This window comes from Vipera ursinii, assembly GCF_947247035.1.
Source record: "Vipera ursinii genome assembly, chromosome: 2".
In the NCBI taxonomy this organism is placed as follows: Eukaryota; Metazoa; Chordata; class Lepidosauria; order Squamata; family Viperidae; genus Vipera; species Vipera ursinii.
In genome coordinates this window covers 180,765,019-180,784,214 of record NC_139513.1, presented here as the reverse complement: position 1 = coordinate 180,784,214, position 19,196 = coordinate 180,765,019, and the positions used below count along the sequence as shown (strand labels likewise).

General features: G+C 39.0%; 1 protein-coding gene across 6 annotated transcripts in view; it reads left to right on the top strand.

The window, feature by feature from the left end:
* DNM2 (dynamin 2) overlaps window positions 1–19,196 on the top strand; it is a 186,749-nt gene that overhangs the window by 115,116 nt on the left and 52,437 nt on the right. For 3 of the 6 annotated variants that reach the window (XM_083355831.1, XM_083355829.1, XM_083355834.1), the window contains exons 10-14: window positions 1,060–1,198; window positions 5,072–5,158; window positions 6,007–6,077; window positions 15,923–15,974; window positions 16,694–16,705. In XM_083355831.1, coding sequence (XP_083211957.1) covers window positions 1,060–1,198; window positions 5,072–5,158; window positions 6,007–6,077; window positions 15,923–15,974; window positions 16,694–16,705 — 361 coding nt within the window. Of the gene's footprint in view, window positions 1–1,059; window positions 1,199–4,180; window positions 4,320–5,071; window positions 5,159–6,006; window positions 6,078–15,922; window positions 15,975–16,693; window positions 16,706–19,196 lie in introns of all 6 variants that reach the window. The other 3 variants (XM_083355830.1, XM_083355833.1, XM_083355832.1) reach the window with 3 other exon arrangements.

Here is a 19,196-nt window from a genome sequence, read left to right as displayed (position 1 = left end):
GTTGCACTGAAACATTATTTATTTTTATCCCACTTTTATTATTTTTATAAATATTTCAAAGCAGTGAACAACATTGTTAGGTTGAAAGAGAGTGACTGGCCCAAAGTTATCCCCCTGCCTAAGAAAGGGGACCTTTTTTCCCTTCTGCTTGGCCACTGGCCTGGTGCCTTAAATCACTAGAGCAAACTGATTATTATGATTATCATATTGGCATGACTGGAGATTCACACATCTAAACTACAACAACTTCCTGTTACTGAAAGAATTTCAGCTAGAGGGGAGGATGAAAAAAGCTCTTAGAAAATCAGATTGTAAATCTACTGAGAAGTTTTTGGATTTCTGCTATAACAGGAGGGTAAGGGGAATGGCACAGCACTTATATGATGATTCCCTCCCATCTAGCAATTCTTTATTTTGTTTATACTGCAAATGAAGATGTAGTTGACAGAAATATATGTTGAATTTGAGATTATATTGGTTTGTATTTATAGATTGCTAAACTATAGGTTAGGTGACTCTTGCTTTTATACAAGAAAGGTAAGTTACTATTTCCTATTATTCCTAGCTGCTTTGGTGGGGAGCAGCAAGCAAAATCCATTGCTTCCAGAACAGTTATTTTTTCTGACCCAGCAAAAATACCCATTGTGATCTATTTTGTAGTTAACTGTTTTTCACACTTCCACATTCTAATTCTCTAATAACTAGTTAGTACAGGGAATTTTTATAAAAAGGCATTTCCTTTTTATATTCAAAGATATTATAAAAGTATTATAAAGAAGCATATTACAAATTCAGTTTGCAAAATATCTTTCAATAACAAATATGAGTGTTCATATCTCTTTCTATAATCTTCATTTTCTGAAGTCCTTGTTCCATCCCTATATTATTTAACTAACATTACTAGCAGAAGGAAGGGCTTGTTGCAACAGAAAAACTGTCTGTTATGGGAGGGAATTGTGTTCTGGAATGTTGCCCATATTTAAATATCTTTTTCCCCTCCTCCCCCCTTTTTTTTCTCTGCTGTGTTTATGCTCTTTTGTCCTCCCTGTGCTGATATAGGACGGGACTGTTCACACCAGATTTGGCATTTGAAGCCATTGTGAAAAAGCAGGTGGTGAAGCTGAAAGAGCCTTGTTTGAAGTGTGTCGACTTGGTTATTCAGGAATTAATCAATACAGTTAGGCAGTGTACCAGTAAGGTATTGAACTAGCTATTGAGCTCTTACTTGACTGGGTTGGGAAAAACCTAAAACTGTACTATTCTATTTTTCCCAACTTGCCAAATACAACCTCCAAGAATTGCTGCAAACTTCTTCTAAAATCTTGATTGGCTAAAGTTGAGATTGTCCTGTTTCCTGTATTTTTATAAAATGCTTAAATACAGCATTATGTGGTCCAGACAACAATCTTGGTATCACATTTCAGTTAGCCCTAGATCTCTCCTATTTTCATCCTTTCATATCGAACAGAAGCATTTGTGGGCTGTCTGGAGGTTGTTCAAACTAGCGAGCAGATTTGTTCTTGGATCCTGGCTTTCTATTAAGTGCATGGCTTCTTGATCTGCCATTTCAACCACTCTTTGAATTTTTTTCATAGCAACAGAGCCAGTAAAGCTAAAGTTATTTTAGCAATTTAATCTTAACCACATTGTTTGAAGTAATGCTCTCTGTATTCTAAAAGTCTCTCTCAAATAGGAATTCCATCATTTCAGTATAATTGGCTTGGCCATGTATTTAAAACCTGATTTCTCAGGAAACTGACTTCTCTCTGATTATATTTTTGGACTTAAAAGTAGGCTGTCCAAACCAAGATTTAAGGATCTCATTGTCTTTATATCTTCTTGATATTTTTATAATTAGCAAAGTACTGAAGAACACTCTATGAAGAGCAGTTTACATTGCTTGGCTTTTGCAGTGCTATATGTGATAGATTAAATCTGTTTCTGACTAAGGATTGAGCTTCTGTTGATACACTGTGAAGAAGCCAACACTTGCTGTCCAAGGTCCTTCAAGTCCCACTTATTCAAATGCAACAGAATCTCCTGTTGGTCTGTCTGCCCATCCATCTGTCCATCAAATTTATTTGATGCCCATCTGGTATCGAAACACCTATGGGCAGCTTACAGCATTAAAACATTAAAATCCTAACATAAATATTTCTAAAACAAAAACTTGAAAATTACAATAAAATTAAAATTATAGTTAAAAGATGGGGAAGGAAGGAGTAGAATGCATGGAGGTGGGATTGCCTCTTAATTCATTAACCACCTCCAGAGTAATGTTCCTCCATCAGCACCCCAAGACATCTGGCAGAGTCAGGTTTTCAAGCTCTTGTGGAAGGTCGAAAGGGTGGGAGCCTATCTCATCTCGGGGGATAAGATGTTCCAAAGGGCAGGAACCATGGCAGAGAAGGTCCTTTTCCTGGATCCCACTAGCTGGAATTCCTAGACTAATGGGACCTGCAGCATGCCTCCTCTGCCAGTCCAGGTGGGGCAGGCCAGTTCCAGGGAGTGAGATGGTTCCTCAAGTAAGCTGGACCTATGCCATGCAAGACTTTTATAATAGTAGTTGTCCAGCTGGTTTCTACCATAGAATTCATTACAGAAGTCTTTCCCCAAAAGTATTGTATAGGACAGGGGAGCCAGCATGGCTCTGCTTGGAATCCTCTCCCTTCCTCCCAGCATGGCTGGTTCAGGAATTCTGGGAGTTGAAGTCCACGAGTCATAAAAGAGCCAAGGTTGCCTACCCCTGGTATAGGACATTTTAATGTGAGTATGGAAATAACTGATTATTAATCTGAAAACAGGTACAATCAACCAGTGGAACAGCTTATCCCCAGAAATCGTGAGTGCTCCATCGCTGGAGACTTTTAAGAAGAGACTAGACAATCACCTGCCTGAGATGGTGTAGGTTCTCCTGCTTGAGCAGAGGGCTGGACTAGAAGACCTCCAGGGTCCCTTCCAGCTCTATTCTATTCAATCTACTCAAGATGACAGAGAAAGAGATTATAAGAATGCTAAAATAGGACTACATGTAATTGTTACTGCAAAGAGGGATTGGTTACTAGTTCTATTTTTTGGTAGTGGCATTTCTTTCCAGCTAAATGGTCAAGAAAGCATTGTTTGACTTTTTCTGGGCAAACTGTGGGCGTTGAAATGCAGTTGAAGTGCTGATTTCTGAAGAGGTCTTTTCTTTACTTATACAGCCATCATGTATGTAAGGGCCTATATACTGTCCTGGAATTTTTCTTAGTTCAAACTATTTGCTCTGCACATAGAAAACTTACATGTTACACAGAAATATTTTCATTGACATGGCTGGAGAATACATGGAAAAGCAGTAAGTTACATGAGTCTTGTGTCTTCTGATTTAATCAGACCAACTAATTCAGTTTCATGCTCCAGTGATGGCGCTAATTGTCTATTCTAGAAGTAGAAAGTCAATAATTCTATTTATTAAAAGTGTCAATCATCACCAATGTCCTTTTTTCCCCACACTGTGCCCTAGTTGCCTGCTAAGTAAAAAGGCTTTCAGACAGTGGCAGCCAACCAAAGTCAAACCTTAAGTATGAGGTGCTATTACTCTGTGCAAAGCACAGTGCTTGAAGGAAGTTTAAGTCTAGTTTTTTGAGACAAAAAGCTGGTACTAGCACAGCTCTTCAACAAAGCAACACTTAAAAGTATGCTTCTGACATAATCAGAAACTATGAAGCTTTTCTGCTCTTTTCTATGTTTATATTTGTGCTTGTAACCCATGTGCCATAAGTTGGCCAATTATGCTCTAGACCAACAGGCTAGCTGTAGGCACAGCCATAACTTTCCCTGTCACTATACTAAAACAGTTTTCATGAGTTTTGAGAATAGCAAGTAAGAGATGGACTTCCATGCTTTTACTGAAGACCTACTGTGACATGGAATACTTTACAAGGATGAGCCAGTTGGATTACAGTCCATTTGCTGCAGGATTTGAATCCTGTCTGAGGCTCCTGAGGAGCATAATTCTTGAATGATCTTGGAAGGGAATTGCTCATTTTGACAATTCAAGAAGGATCTTCTTAAGGAAGTGCTGCTGCTTTTTCATTTTGCACACTACTAACCTTTTCAATCTCTTTTTCCCTCTCTGTCATTTTTCCTCTATTCTTCGGAATCTCTCCTTTGTGTTCATGCTTTCTGCATGGTGCAGGACGGGGCTCTTCACACCTGATATGGCTTTTGAAACAATAGTGAAAAAACAGATTATAAAGCTCAAAGAGCCCAGTTTGAAGTGTGTTGATCTGGTGGTCTCAGAGCTGGCCATGGTCATTAAAAAGTGTTCAGAGAAGGTAATGGGTCTATACTCTTTTTTCCCCACTTTTCTGCTATCTCCCTAACTCTTGATAATGCTTCAGGAGTATGGCTTCATATGGTTACTATCTAAGTGAAAACCTTAATGCATTCAAATAAGAAGCAATGGACACTACGCAAAGTTCCATTCTTCTAGTTAATTATTGGCTTAGTTCTCTTGAATCATTTGGGTCAGTTACTCATTCCTTTCCTGTGGTTTCTTACACATGGATCAGCTATACAGTTGAGCACTATAGTAATGCTGTGTCTTGGATCATAGCAACTATAGTTGTATTTGATTTGAAATGGAACTAAAGGAACACTTTACATGACTTCCTGTGAAGTATTTTCTCTATATTAAACATGTATGTCATGAAAGATGCTTTGGAATGTATACAATATTTAATGAACAATTCTCTCTAAGGAAAAAAAAAGAACAATCAACTCTTATTTTCCCTGTGATATTAAGAAGCCAGTCTTCTGTGTGCTCCTTTCTTCTACTAAATCCCAGAAGGATCGTGGGCTATTTCCCAGAAGATCATTGGAGGAGTATTAGAGAAGTATTATTAATAAATTAAAATGGATCTGTTCTAAATTGGTAAAAATAAATATCCCTTACTTGGTAAATCAATCCTTCCCCAGTGATGAAAGAAGGGAAGCAGCCCAACCCAGACCTTCCTTTTTCCTTGCATTTCTGTGTAAATAGTGCTTAAAGCTGCAGAGATGTGATGTCTTATCCTATTGTCCTTAGCTTGGTTCCTATCCCAGGCTGCGAGAAGAGACAGAGAGAATTGTTACTACATACATCAGAGAACGTGAAGGAAAAACTAAAGACCAGGTAAACAATCTGCTTCCTTGTCTTCTAGATAACTTTTTGAACTGGCCAAGAATAGAAGGATCAGAATTGAAAAAAATAGTTCTTAAAAAATGAGCCCTTCCTTGCTTTTTTAATATTTGTAGTGAGCTAAAATTACTTTTAGGTTAGTAATTTCGTCTCAGCAACTTTAATGTGTGGACCAACTCCTCAGCATGCTGAACAATTGTGAAATACTGAACTAGGATTACAGCATAGGATTTATAGTACTTTTATTTGAGGGCAGTGCAGATATGTTTTGAAGCCATAACTTAAAAACAATTAGCTGGACTAGACCAGCTCTCTGCATTTTTCCCTGTAATCCTTTTGAGGAGCTGCAGTAGTCGAGAAAAATGCAAACTTGGATTAGGGTCTTTTTAAAATAAAGCAATTTTTAGGAAACTAGTATAAGGTTAGTAGGGTACTCCAAAGGTGCTTTATCAAAAGATAAGATAATCTTTATTGTCATTTTTTTTACTGTGGGCACAATGGTGCACATCAAAAATGAAATTTAGTTGCCTACTCTCAAAGTGAGACACATACATGACACACCTAAAACATACTACATACAACATATGTATAGACCCACACCCCTACATATACATAACAATAAAATATTAAATATTATATAACTTGAATATATAACGGAAGGAGGAAACCTAAGAGTTCACAAGGTTGTATGGAATGAAACTATGGTTGAATCTGGATGTTCTGCTATGGATACCACGAAGCCTCCTCCCAGAAGGTAACAAATGCAGAATGAAAGACTAGATGGGTTAGTTTTTAAATTAGGTTGCTGTACAACTGAGAAACTCTTGTCATTCTTTTTTCAGATTCTCCTGTTGATTGACATAGAGCTGTCCTATATCAACACAAACCATGAAGACTTCATTGGATTTGCCAAGTGAGTGTTTGCTATCTAATAGGGGCGGTGGGGTGGCGGTGGTGATTCGGGAGACTTTTGATACCATCGACCATGGTATCCTACTGCGGCGTCTCAGGGGGTTGGGAGTGGGAGGCACCGTTTTACGGTGGTTCTCCTCCTATCTCCTGGGCCGCTCGCAGTCGGTGTTGACAGGAGGGCAGAGATTTACCCCGAGGCCTCTCGTTTGTGGAGTTCCTCAGGGGTCGGTTCTCTCGCCCTTCCTGTTCAACATCTATATGAAGCCGCTGGGCGAGATCATTTGTGGTTTTGGGGTGGGGTATCATCAGTACGCTGATGATACCCAACTTTTTTTCTCCACCCCGAACCAACCCAGTGATGCCCTCACCGTGATGTCCCATTGCCTGGAGGCGGTCCGGGTTTGGATGGGGAGAAACAGGCTTCGTCTCAATCCTGCCAAGACTGAGTGGCTGTGCATACCGGCATCTCGGGTTGACCAAGTTATTCCATCGTTAACAATGGGGGGTGAGGTGTTACCCCCCCGTTGATAGGGCTCGCAACTTGGGTGTCCTCCTGGATTCACGGCTCAGTTTTGATGATCATATAGGAGCTGTGACCAGGGGGGCTTTTGCCCAGGTTCGCCTGGTGCGCCAGTTGCGACCCTATCTGGACCGAGATGCCCTACGCACAGTCACTCATGCGCTCGTGACCTCCCGTTTAGACTACTGCAACGCTCTCTACATGGGGCTGCCCTTGAGGACCACTCAGAGGCTTCAACTGGTGCAAAATGCAGCAGCGCGAGTTGTGATGGGAGTTTCCCGTTACTCCCATGTAACACCTCTGCTCCGCGAGCTGCATTGGCTTCCAGTTGCCCTCCGGGTGAGATTCAAGGTGCTGGTGATGACCTATAAAGCCCTATATGGCTTGGGTCCAGGATATTTGAGGGAACACCTGCTGCCGGCATCAAGCTCCCTTCGTCCTGTGCGCTCCCACAGGGAGGGTCTTCTCAGAGTGCCGCCGGTCAAAGAATGCCGGCGGATGACACCCAGGGGGAGGGCCTTCTCTGTGGGGGCGCCTGCCCTCTGGAACCAGCTGCCTGCGGAGCTTAGGACCGCCCCCGACCTTCGATCATTCCGCCGAGACCTGAAGACCTGGCTCTTTGAGCTTTCCGGCTCAGGCTGAGTTTTAATTGGGGTTTTAACTGGGGTTTTGCAGGGACTTAGTTTAATCTTTTTTAAATTGGTCTTAATTTTTGTATTAATGTTTTTAAAATTATACCCTGTAAACCGCCCTGAGTCCTTCGGGAAAGGGCGGTATATAAATTCAATAAAATAAAATAAAATAAAATAAAATAAATAAAAATAAATAATAAAGATCTAGAAAAGTATGTATGCTACATAGTGTCTCTGTTCTTCACTAAAGATCACAGACATCATCTACCTAAATATCTGTTTTTCAGCTAGATCAAGTAGAAACTAAGAATGCTTGATTTTATGTTGTAAAGAAGCTTTGATATAAAAACTTAGTTCAAGTAAAATTGATAAAATAGTTTTATTACACTTTGGTTTGGATTCTATTCTCTTCAGAAATTTCAGAGCAATACACTCTTTTGAAAAAGAAATCCAATAAAAATAGGAGTAAAAGTATTACAGTTCTTTATTTTTAAGGAATTTATTCAGATCTTAACCTTATTTATTTATTATTTAACTAGACTTACAAGCTAAGCCAATCATTGCTGACTCTGATTGGCTTAAAATGCCTATCATTTGTAAACATGCTTAAAGCAATAAATATAACCAAGATAGCAGCAACTGAAAAGACTGACTTCCATGGTCCTTATTGATAAATTTCCTTGTGAGAAATTATCCAAGGGGCTATTCTATTTTCCTTTGTCTTATTGAGCAGGCAGATACCTTTGGGAACAGTTATTCACAAACATACTTAGACCATCAACCATTAAGGACATGAAAGGTGACAACCAGCATCTTACACTGCATCTCACCAGTAACCAATACAGCTCTCACCCACTTTTACATGGATGAATCAAGGAATGCCCATAATTACGTAAGATGCTGAACTTGGGACCAGCTTTCAAGTGGTCTTCAAAGGCAGTTCCATGTAAAGTGCATTGCAGTAGCTAAGTGAGAAGTGACCAAGGAATACAAGAAGCCTTCCTGCCCATATGTGCTGTTTCCTCTTCAAGTTATGATCCACTTCAGTGTGACTAACACTGTGAGAGAACAGGGTCTCAACCAGAACCAGAGATGGAATATGTTTGGAATTGGGAGACCTGAACCTGAACCTATTCTTTTCTATCCAGATTCTAATAATAGTATCCAGACACCATAATTAGAGCCTCAAGAACATGCTGATGCTGTATCTATAATTGACTTCCCACATTGGCTTCATGTAGATATTAAATACATGTGGAGAAAGTGTCCACAAGAACCCCAGAGGAAAGGGCCATAGGACTCAGTCTCTTCCCTGCTTCTACTATCTAGAACAGCCCCATTCCCCAATTTCCAAACATTTCAAAAAATATGTGTCCTATTATCAAAAGTAGCCAAAATACAAGTTTAATACAACTTTAAAAACATTAGCAATGTAGACATGTAATAATTTAGAATGTGTATCTATACTTTGAATGAATAGATTGTGAGGATGTGCATGAACAGCATTAAGAACATCCTTAATTAAGCACTTGAGTAATGTTGAGATGGGAGAAAAAGAATTGTTTACATGTATGTAATCACCATGCTATCCTCAAGAAGCAAAACAAAGCAAACCACAACTTCAGAGGGGTGATCACAGTGAAATGGATATTAAAGTAAGGTGCTAGGGAATAGAACAGTGTTATCATGCTGTTTGCTGCTACTGCTTCTCTTCTTTGAATTAAGTGACAGTGTAATGTTATTTGCTTTGAATAGTGAGATAGGCAGCATATAAATTTAATAAATGAATAAATAAAATAAAGAAGTAACTATTACTCTTGAATTTATAATTCCAAGGTTCACTGTGAGTGTATGTGAAAGGGAAGCATCTTCCTCTCTATGGTTAAAAGTATTGCTGGCTTGAAAGTGCAAGGTAGATTACAATCTAATAATATAGCTAGTCCTTACAATTGAGACTAACAATTTGATTCTTAAGCTAAGTGGTTGCTAAGCTAAGTGGTCGCTAACTGAAACTGTGACTGTGTTTATGGTCTTACTTTACTTTTGTTTTACAGACCTCTGAAGGTTGTAAATGCGAGATTTGTTTGCAAAGTTAGTATTTCATAACTGTCCTAGCTACAAATAGTTGCTTTATGAATCAGTCACTAAATGAGAACTAACTGTACCTTATAATTTGAAAAAGATTCTAATTCTATTACTCTGGTTCTGATTAAAACTTGTAGCTTTTTAAAAAATGACTTATCATTTCTGATGGTCAGGTTTTTAGAAAAATTATGCAGGGGGGAATCACTGATATTACAGGTAGTCTCTGACTTACAACCATTCATTTAGTAATCCTTTGAAGTTACATTGAAAAAGTGATTTATAACCATTTCTCACACTTACAACCATTGCAGCATCCCCATACTCACATGATCAAAATTCAGATGCGTAGCAATTGCTTTATATTTATGTCAATTGTAATGTCCCAGAGTCACATGATTACCTTGTGCAACCTTCAGACAAGCAAAGTCAGTGGAGAAGCTAGATGCACTTAATAACCATGTTACTAACTTAACAACTGCAATGATTCACTTAACAACTGTGATAAGAAATGTAGTAAAATGTGGCAAAACTCACAAGAACTGTCTCACTGAGCAACAGAAATATTGGACTCTATTGTGTTTGTACATTGAAGACTACCTGTAATTTGTTCAAAAAGATTAAATGGGAATAAAGTGAGTGTACCTCTTTATACTGCACTGGTGGACTTGGAATACTGAGTCCATGTCTAGACACCGTGATACAAAAAAGATGTTGAGACTTTAGAAAGAGTACCGGGAAGACCAACAAAGATGATTAGGGATCTGGAAGCTAAAGCATACAATGAGCGATTGCAGGAACAGGGTATGTCTACTGCAATGAAGTGAAGGACTACGAGTGACAAGATAGCAGCCTTCCAATATTTGAAGGGTTGTCACAGAAAAGAGGGGGTAGACCTATTCTCCAAAGTACCTGATTGCTATCGTGTTATCCTGGTCCTTCTTTTCATTAGGGTAGATATACCCAATTCCTACAACCATTCTTCATATGTTTTAGCCTCCAGTTCCCTAATAATCTTTGTTGCTCTGCACTCTTTCTAGAGTCTCGGCATATTTTTTGTATCATGGTGACCAATACTGGAATACTGGACACAGTATTCCAAGTGTGATCTTACTAAGGCAGTATAAACTGTTGTTGTTGTGACCGTGATACTATCCCCCTGTTGATGCAGCCTAGGACTACATTGGCTTTTTTGACATATGCAACACACTGCTGATTCATATTTAAGTGATTGTCCATGAGGACTTCTAGATCCCTCTCACAGTTACTGTTGTTGAGCCATTTATTTTATACCTGTGCAATTGCTTTTTTCTTGCCTAAGTGTACATTTCTTACCATTGAATTGCATTTTGTTGGATAGGTCCAGTGTTCAAGTCTGTCAACATCCTTCTGTACCTGTCTTTTAAAGTATTAGCTAGCCCAGTCAGCTTGGTGTTGTCTACAAATTTTAATAAATTCCCTTTCTATCTCCTCATCCAAATAATTTTAGAATTATAATTTTAGAAGTTGGAGAGTCCTGGGCCTAAGACATAACTCTTTGCATGCTTCCCTCCATGTAGATGTAGTTCCATTGAGGACTATACATTGAGTACAATTTATCAGCCATTTACGAATCCATCTAGAGGTGATGCTGCCTGTCCCACATTTTTCTCTCTTAACAAGAAGCTGTGGTTTACTGTGTCAAATGCCTCATTAATGTATCTATAGCAAGTTTTGGTTCTTTAACAAAATCTACTTTCACTTCTTTGCAAACTTGTAAAATATGTTAATGTAATATTTTTTTTCCTCTGTATTAAAATACCAAGCAATCTTTTGGCACAGGAGTCTGAAAGTTTTTTAATAAAAGGAAAAGCTTGCTACTTTTTAAATCAATGTTTACTATAAAATAAATACCTGAATCCTTTTGATTTGTTTTTTTATACCGTGATATGACCTTTATAATATGGCTTACGCATACGGCAAAAAAAATATTTCTCATCAATGTATCAAATGACCTGAGAGTGAGTTTATTTACATCAGTGGCTCCCAACCTTTTCTATATCCCATACCCCTAGAACACTTCTGATATATTCTCGCACCCCTTACAAAAGTTCGAAATAACGGCAACAAATTATGCATATACACTATAATTTTGAAAACCCAAGTTTTTGTACCCCCTGGAATATTGTCTCACACCCCCGGTTGGGAACCCCTGCTTTACAGCATGCGTGCATTCATATGTCTCTTCTTTCCCATTTAATACAGAGTTCTTTCTTTTCTTTAATCTGTCTTGGATTTTGTTTTGTTTTGTTTTTTTGAATTGTCTCACTTTTGCTTCTGGATTCCTTTGAAACTGTCCAAAATTCCCCAGCTGTTACACTGAACAGCACATGATGGCTGGGTGCGTATCTGCCTGTGAGAGTTTTTCTCTATTGTAGCAAGAATCCAAGTTGTCTAATCCTTTGGAACACTTGTTGAAAGTATCTTGCATTTAGACTTGCACTGGAATGAAGATTGGAATTGAACAGTAGAAATTATTTCTTATAAATCTTCACTCCAAAAGCAAATACTACACATCATGTCTAACAATACAAAGATCATTTCCTTGAAGGACTTGTTTGTGCTGCAGATTAGAAAAGATAAAAATAATCAAGGATTTCTTCTGATGAGTTGGAGCAATTCTTTCTGTTGCTTGCATTTTTATGTTTCAGTGCAGATGAGAGAACGTTTCTTCTGCCAAAGCTGAGAGTGACACAAAACTAGCTTTCATTTCGCGAATTTTGTTTCTTAATGGCTGCTTGACTATGTCACTCTCTTAATATTTTATTTACCATTTATCTCTCATTTACTGAGACTTCTGGTATTATGAACAAAAAATCATGTTTAAATTTAAATGCAAATTGAGCTTGCTTATACAAGGCAATTGTGTGACACACATCCATGATCACTAGTTGAAGGCTAGGGTTAAAACTCTGTGCAGCATAAAAGAAGGAAATGCTTCTACTGTTTGACATACATGTGGTCCTCAACTTAAAACAGTTCATTTAGAGACAGTTTGAAGTTACAACAGCACTGAAAAAAGTGACTTCTGACCATTTTTCACACTTATGACGATTGCAGTATCCCCATATTCACATGATCAAAATTCAGTAGCTTGACAACTGACTCATGACAATTTCAGTGCCCCAGGTCATGGGATTACCTTTTGCAATCTTCTGACCAACAAAGTCAGATTCACTTAACAACCGTGTTACTAACTATACAATTGCAGTGATTCACTGAACAATTGTCGCAAGAAAGGTAATAAAATGGTGCAAAACTCACTTAACAGGTGTCTCACTTAACATAAATTTTTGGCTCAATTGGGATTGTAAGTCGAGGACTACCTGTATTATACTACTTCTTAATAGGGCACTTAGTAATTTGAAATGACATCCACCCAAGAAAATGGTGTTTCTACCTCTGAAAGTTGGAGATCACTATTTAGAATTAGTATTGTAAATTGTTTTCTTAATTTAAAGTTCTGTGGAATATCAAAAGTTAGTGGCTTTGGTTGTATATCACACTGATCTGTGGTTTTTTTAGGCATGTTTTATTAAATGGAACACAATTATTTATGACAGTTCGTCTTCTCTGGAAATTATGCATTCATTTACAACCACTTCAATAGGCTGAGAATTGAAGATCTCCATTTATTTCAGAGCAGCCAGTTATGAATGCATGGGCCTTGAATTTATCTGCAACTATGTGGACAAAATAATTCAGCATGTTATTTGAAAACTTCTTTTATTAATTTATTTGGTATTTGAAACTTTAACATATGATGTTCTTTTGGAGAGTTTAAGTTAGAGCAGGGATTCTCACACTATGAGTCAGGACTCCCACAAAAAGGATGAGAGTGATCACAGTTTGTTTTTAAAAGTCAGATAAGACATGCAGACTAAGTGAGAGCAGTGCCAAAACTGGTTCTGGGCTTGGTTCCCAGTTCTATCGGTGCAACTAGTCAATTTTGTGGTATCTCAGAGTTTGAAAACTTCTGCAGATATAAACAGATTAAAGTCAGAATGGGACAATTGGCCACAGCTGCCTGGCCCCTCCCACTTCACCCCAGCCTCCACATGACAGCTGACCCAATGGGGTCATCCCTTCCCCACCAATTCTTCCCCCTTCACTCTTTCCCCACTGCCTCACCCTGTGGGACAATTTGTCCCTGCCAATTTGCCATGTGGGACAATTAGCCGCACATCCTGGCAGCCAATCCACATGCTGAGGGGTGGACCTCTGCCTTCCCATTGGACATGACGCACAGGGAAGGCACCAGGTGCTGTTTTTTTAAAGGCTGTATGCTGGGAGGCGGTGGACATGCCTTGGCATGCCTTCCCGGAGGTGTGTGCCCTGCCACACACACCCCGAAGGAGGGTGCTGGGCTCCACCCCATCTGACCATGCCCACTGCTGGGAGAACTGGGCCGCTCCTCCCTGCCTGGCACACCTTACCAGGGGTGTCACAGCTCCCTGCCACCCTCAGAAGGGAGAGCACTGGGCTCCACCCCACCTCACCAGGCCCACTTCTCGTCCACCACTCCACTGCCAGGTTTGGGTGAGTGGGATGCTGCTGAGCTGGTGGCTACAAGACAGGGTGGCTGCCGCTGCTGCTGACCACACTGGCACTCAGACCGCTCTCCGTCATCCAGATACAACACACACTTGCAAAAACAACACTTCATAACCAACTTCCCACCCACACCCAATCTCCCTCACAAAATGCTCTACCCACCATGCCCCTCACAACATACACCTTGCTGTTCCCCAAGCACATAACACTACTTTCTGCAGCTGCACCTCCCTATTCCTCTTGCCTTGCCTGAATATTCAGCCTTTGTGCATGCCCCTTACCTGTCCTGCTCCCTTGCACCTGGGGTTAGCCAGAGCAAGCAACATCAACAGGCAGCATCACCAACACACCACTTCCACTGACCTTGAAGTCATTGCCCTGCTCTGACAGAAATCTTGGCCATTCTTTGGAGAACAGCCATAGGAGACAGCCTTCACTTCTCACCTGCTGAGAACACACCATGCTCTGTTACCAGTCAGCTGCCCCTCCCTCCACATTTTCCCAACTTCCCATACGCCTGGTAGTGGGAATGTAGATTAGCCTGCAATACTGCATTCTAACCACTGCATCACCATATCATCTGGTGAGATCAAGCTGGTGCACCTTTTCCATAGTAGCTCCACCATTGTGAAAGAGGTTCACATTGTCTGTTTGTCCAGCCATCCCTCAAATTTGTATAACTTACCACATAGTGACTTTGGGCAGTGTACATAGTAATCAAGTAAAAACCATTAAAACAATCCGTTTAAAATAAAAACTAATAAAAATGGCAGTAAAGCATATAGAGAATGAATCCATTAACTCATATGCCATTAACAGGTTGCACTTTACCATGGGATCCCCAAGCTAATTGACAAAGTCTTGTTTTAAAGGCCTTCCAGAAAACCAATAGAGCTGGTGCCAACCTCACTTCAAGATGAGTGATGTTCCACAGAGTGGTGCTGACTGCAGAAAAGGCTTTCTTCCTAGGTCCTGCTGAACAACACTGCCTATCTGCCAGAGCCTACAACGTGCCTTGCCTGGCAGACCTCAAATATCCCAGTCCCATGTCATATAGGGTTTTAAAGATTATAACCAATATTTGATTTGGACCTGGAAGCAAACTGGAAACTAATGCAACTTGCACAGCAGAGGTATAATGTGTGCAATTTGGAGCACACATAACTGCCTTTTGCTGCTGCATCTTGCACCAACTGAAGCTTCTGTATACTCTTCAAGATCAGCTCGATGTAGAGCACATTACAGTAGTCCATTTAGGAGGTGACTACAGTGTGAAGTAGCATTATCTTCTTTCTTGTGATCAGAGCTAGACTTTTGCAAAACAGCTAATTTAATAATGTTATTGTTGACAAATATTGGAATTAAGATTGAGATTATACTTAAAGAAACAGCTGGATTACCAACTAAAAACATTTTAAAATATGCCTCTACTTTGCTTTTTCACATTGGTATGCTTAAGGCAATACTTTTGTAATACAGAATACAATAGTACAAAATAATGTAAAACCAAAATAAACAAGTTTAAAGAAACCTAAAATCACCATCCAGTGTACTAGGCTTGCTGTACTTACCTCTTTGTCATCCAGACATGGATTTTATGTTTATCCACTGCAAAGTAAGGGATCCAATATGATTCAGCTTGGAACTAGACTAAGCATCTCTTCTTTCCTAAAGCCATTTTTACCTGCTTCTGCAGCAAGCAAGGAGTTACAGGCTTCAACTTATTTTTCCCCCTTTTCCCTTTCCCTAATTTAGATTTGAGATGGAATGTTTCACAGCTTCTCTGACTTAATAGTATTCTAGTACTGACAGACTGTGGTATGACTTATTATTGGTGACCTTCAAGTACTGGCACTTTCTTTCTTGCATGTTTGTTATCTTCCCTTGACTTGAACAGGAATAACTGTCTTGTTGGTTTAGAGCATTGCTAACATATAAGCTATCTTTGGCAGGTGGGGAATGACATGCAATATACATGTTTAGTAAAAAAAAACATTTCTTTCTCTTTGTTCCTTTCAGTGCACAACAAAGGAGCACCCAAGCAAATAAGAAAAGAGCAATCCCAAACCAGGTACTGATTCATGTTAGGTACTGACTCATGTCTCCTTTCAGCAGATTGTAACTACACAGTGCAGGCTGTTGAGCACATTAATATATGTAGTTGTAGAAAATTGAATAGGCTTGTGAGCATAGTGCTGCATAATGTAAGAGATAATACTCTTTCCTTATATCATCTGAAAATGACATGGAAGCAGTTCCAATTACAAAATGTACAGTATCTCCAGCAAGGTTTTTTTTTGCTATATGTGTTGATTTAAACTGAAGCTGTTTCTGCAAAGTGCATTTCCAGTTTCTTTGAGAAAACCATCAGGAAACAGTGCTAGGTATAAAGAAAAAAATAGAGAAAATAAATAATACGACCATAATATTCCTTTGAGAATTTGTCAGTCTTGAGATACTTGCATTTTTGATAGCCAGGAATTAGGCACAAAATTAGCAATTTAACTTCTTGCATGATGGTTAGTTGATATACAATATAGAGGACCAATATGTATTGATTCTTGTTTGGAAAGAGTGTAATGAAACATTAACACTGTACAATTATAATTAATAGCATGTAACTTTTTTCTTTTACTTTTTTTCTACTTTTCCTTTATTTTCCTACCATTTTTATGCTTCTGCTTCCCCTTTCCCCTCCTACTCAATTTATTTGATTTTTTTCACTGTTTTGTACCCTCATTCTGCTTTTCCTTATTTTGACTGCACAACTAATTTTGCCAACCTCTAAAGGGTGAGATACTGGTAAGTACCTGTATAATATGCTAGCGACTGATACTTAAAACTTGGTGATGGAGATTTTCTTTCATAACAAAAATCCCAAAATAGGCCATCTTGCTGCCACAAACATTGTGCACTTAATTGTACAGAAAAGCAAGTCTCTCCAAAAAGTGTTCCAGGAGATCCAGACATGGGAACTACAGTATATCTTTAAGCCTAGCTCCTAGTACTAAATTTGTGTTGTTATCAATTTGGCAATGAATGTTGCTCTTCATAGGGTATACTAGTTTTCTCTGAAATTGTATAAGTCCCTTCCAACTGTTCTCCTCTCCTCTCCTCTCCTCTCCTCTCCTCTCCTCTCCTCTCCTCTCCTCTCCTCTCCTCTCCTCTCCCCTACCCTACCCTACCCTACCCTACCCTACCCTGTAGAAAAGTGTGCTTATGAGAAAATCCTTCTTTCTGCATGTTTTTGATCTTTATCTTCTTCTGGTGAGTGCTGTCGGTATGATGGAATGTCAACACATATGCTGTCCACCTCACCAATGCTTTACCAAATAAGGCTTCAAGTCTCAGTTCCTAAGTGTCCCTAATTTTTAATTTAAGATGGGAACAAGAAAAAGTAGTTTAGGGTGGAAGCTAAGTGTGCTGATAAATCTTGATTGGTACTTGCAATGTTACTAATTATGTTAGATGGAATTTCTCTTATGACATTCCTAGTTGCAGCTTAAATTTACCTTTTTGAAAATATCTCAGAATCTTTGTTGTAATTAGAATATAATACATTATTAAGTTGTTGTTTGAAGTCTTAACTTCAGGCAAACACAGGGAATTGCTTAAGGAACAGTGCAAATGGATGAAGAAAATAACAAGTACAGTAACTGAGTGCTATTGCATTCTAAGGCTTAAACTGATGAACTCAGTTGATAGGATCATTTAGCTGATCTTTGGGAAATGCTTTGCATAAGGCCTTTTTGTAAAAGGAGATCTGATTCCCTCAATCTTCTAGTCACAAGGCACTTGAACATTCTCTACACATGTTTGCCTATCATCCTCTGCTCACTTACCATCTGAAGAAACAGGTTCAAATAGTCTAGGTGGGTGTCCTGATCAGACATATTGTTTCTATATCTCCCCTGCTTCTGGAATAATGTCATTTCATATTTAATGAATGTATATGGTTTTCTTACAATGATGATGGGCTCACAAGCATGTGGCAAATGCTGTCCAGAAATGGAGTCCCCCTTTAGATGTAAATTTAGCTGTGAAAATTTAATTGGTTAGCTTAGATATTTCATGAGATATGATGAAGTTTTTGAACTCTTTTGAATTGTCAATATTTCTGTATAAATATGACCTAAAATATGATCTGTTCTTCAACAGGTTCTAAAACTAAATAAAGAGAACCTTATTAAATAAATGAGTCAAAAACAGTAAGAGAATAGAATAACAGAGATGGAAGAGACCTTGGAGGTCTTCTAGTCCAACTCACTGTTCAAGCAGGAAACCTTATATCATTTCAGATAAATGGCTATCCAGTCTCTTTAAAAGCCTCCAGTGATGGAGTACCTGCAACTTCTGAAGGCAAGCCATTCCACTGGCTTAGTATTCTCACTGTCAGGAAATACTGTCTACTTGGATTTCAGTAGACAAACTAGACAACATTTGACAACAAGCATGAGGGAATTCCACACTGGAAGTGGCTACTGGATTAATGGGAGACTCTAGCTCCCCCCAACTTGCTCTCTAGCCTCCACTCATCCATCTTTTTGGTTATCATATTGATGTAGTCACATGGTGTTCTTTTTCATTGTTTATTTTATTGTTTTATTATTTTATTTCTGTTTTGTTTACATTTTTTCATTTCTTTTTATTGTTGTAAGCTACAGTACGTAGGTAGCCTCATGGTGAGATAGGTGGCAAATAAATTTAGCAAAACTGGACCTTGAGGTACCCCAGTGCATGCTTCCTTCCATGTAAATGTTGTTCCATTGAGGACTATCCACTGAGTGCAGTTGGTCAGCAAACTGTGAATCCATCTAGTGGTAGTACTGTCTATCCCACATTGTCTTAGGCCCACTACTCTTCATAAATGAACTAGATGAGTGGATAGAATGGTAACTCATCAAATTTACAGATGACACCAAGCTGGGTGAACAACCAACACTTTAGAAGATAGGCTCAAGATCCTGAAGGATCTTGACAGGCTTGAATACTGAGCCCTAACCAACAAAATGCAATTCAATGGTGAGAAAACTAAGGTTTTACATTTAGGCAAGAAAAAGCAAATGCACAGGTGGCTCAACAAAGGTACCTGTGAGAGGGACAACCACTTAAATATGAGCCAGCAGTGTGCTGCACCTGCAAAAAAAAGCCAGTGCAGTCCTAGGGTGTGTGAACGGGGATATTATCATGGTGACGTGAATTGTTAGTACCACTTTTGGTAAAATTACACTTTAAATACTGTGTCCAATTTTGATCACTTCAATACAAAAAATATATTGAAACCCTGGAAAGT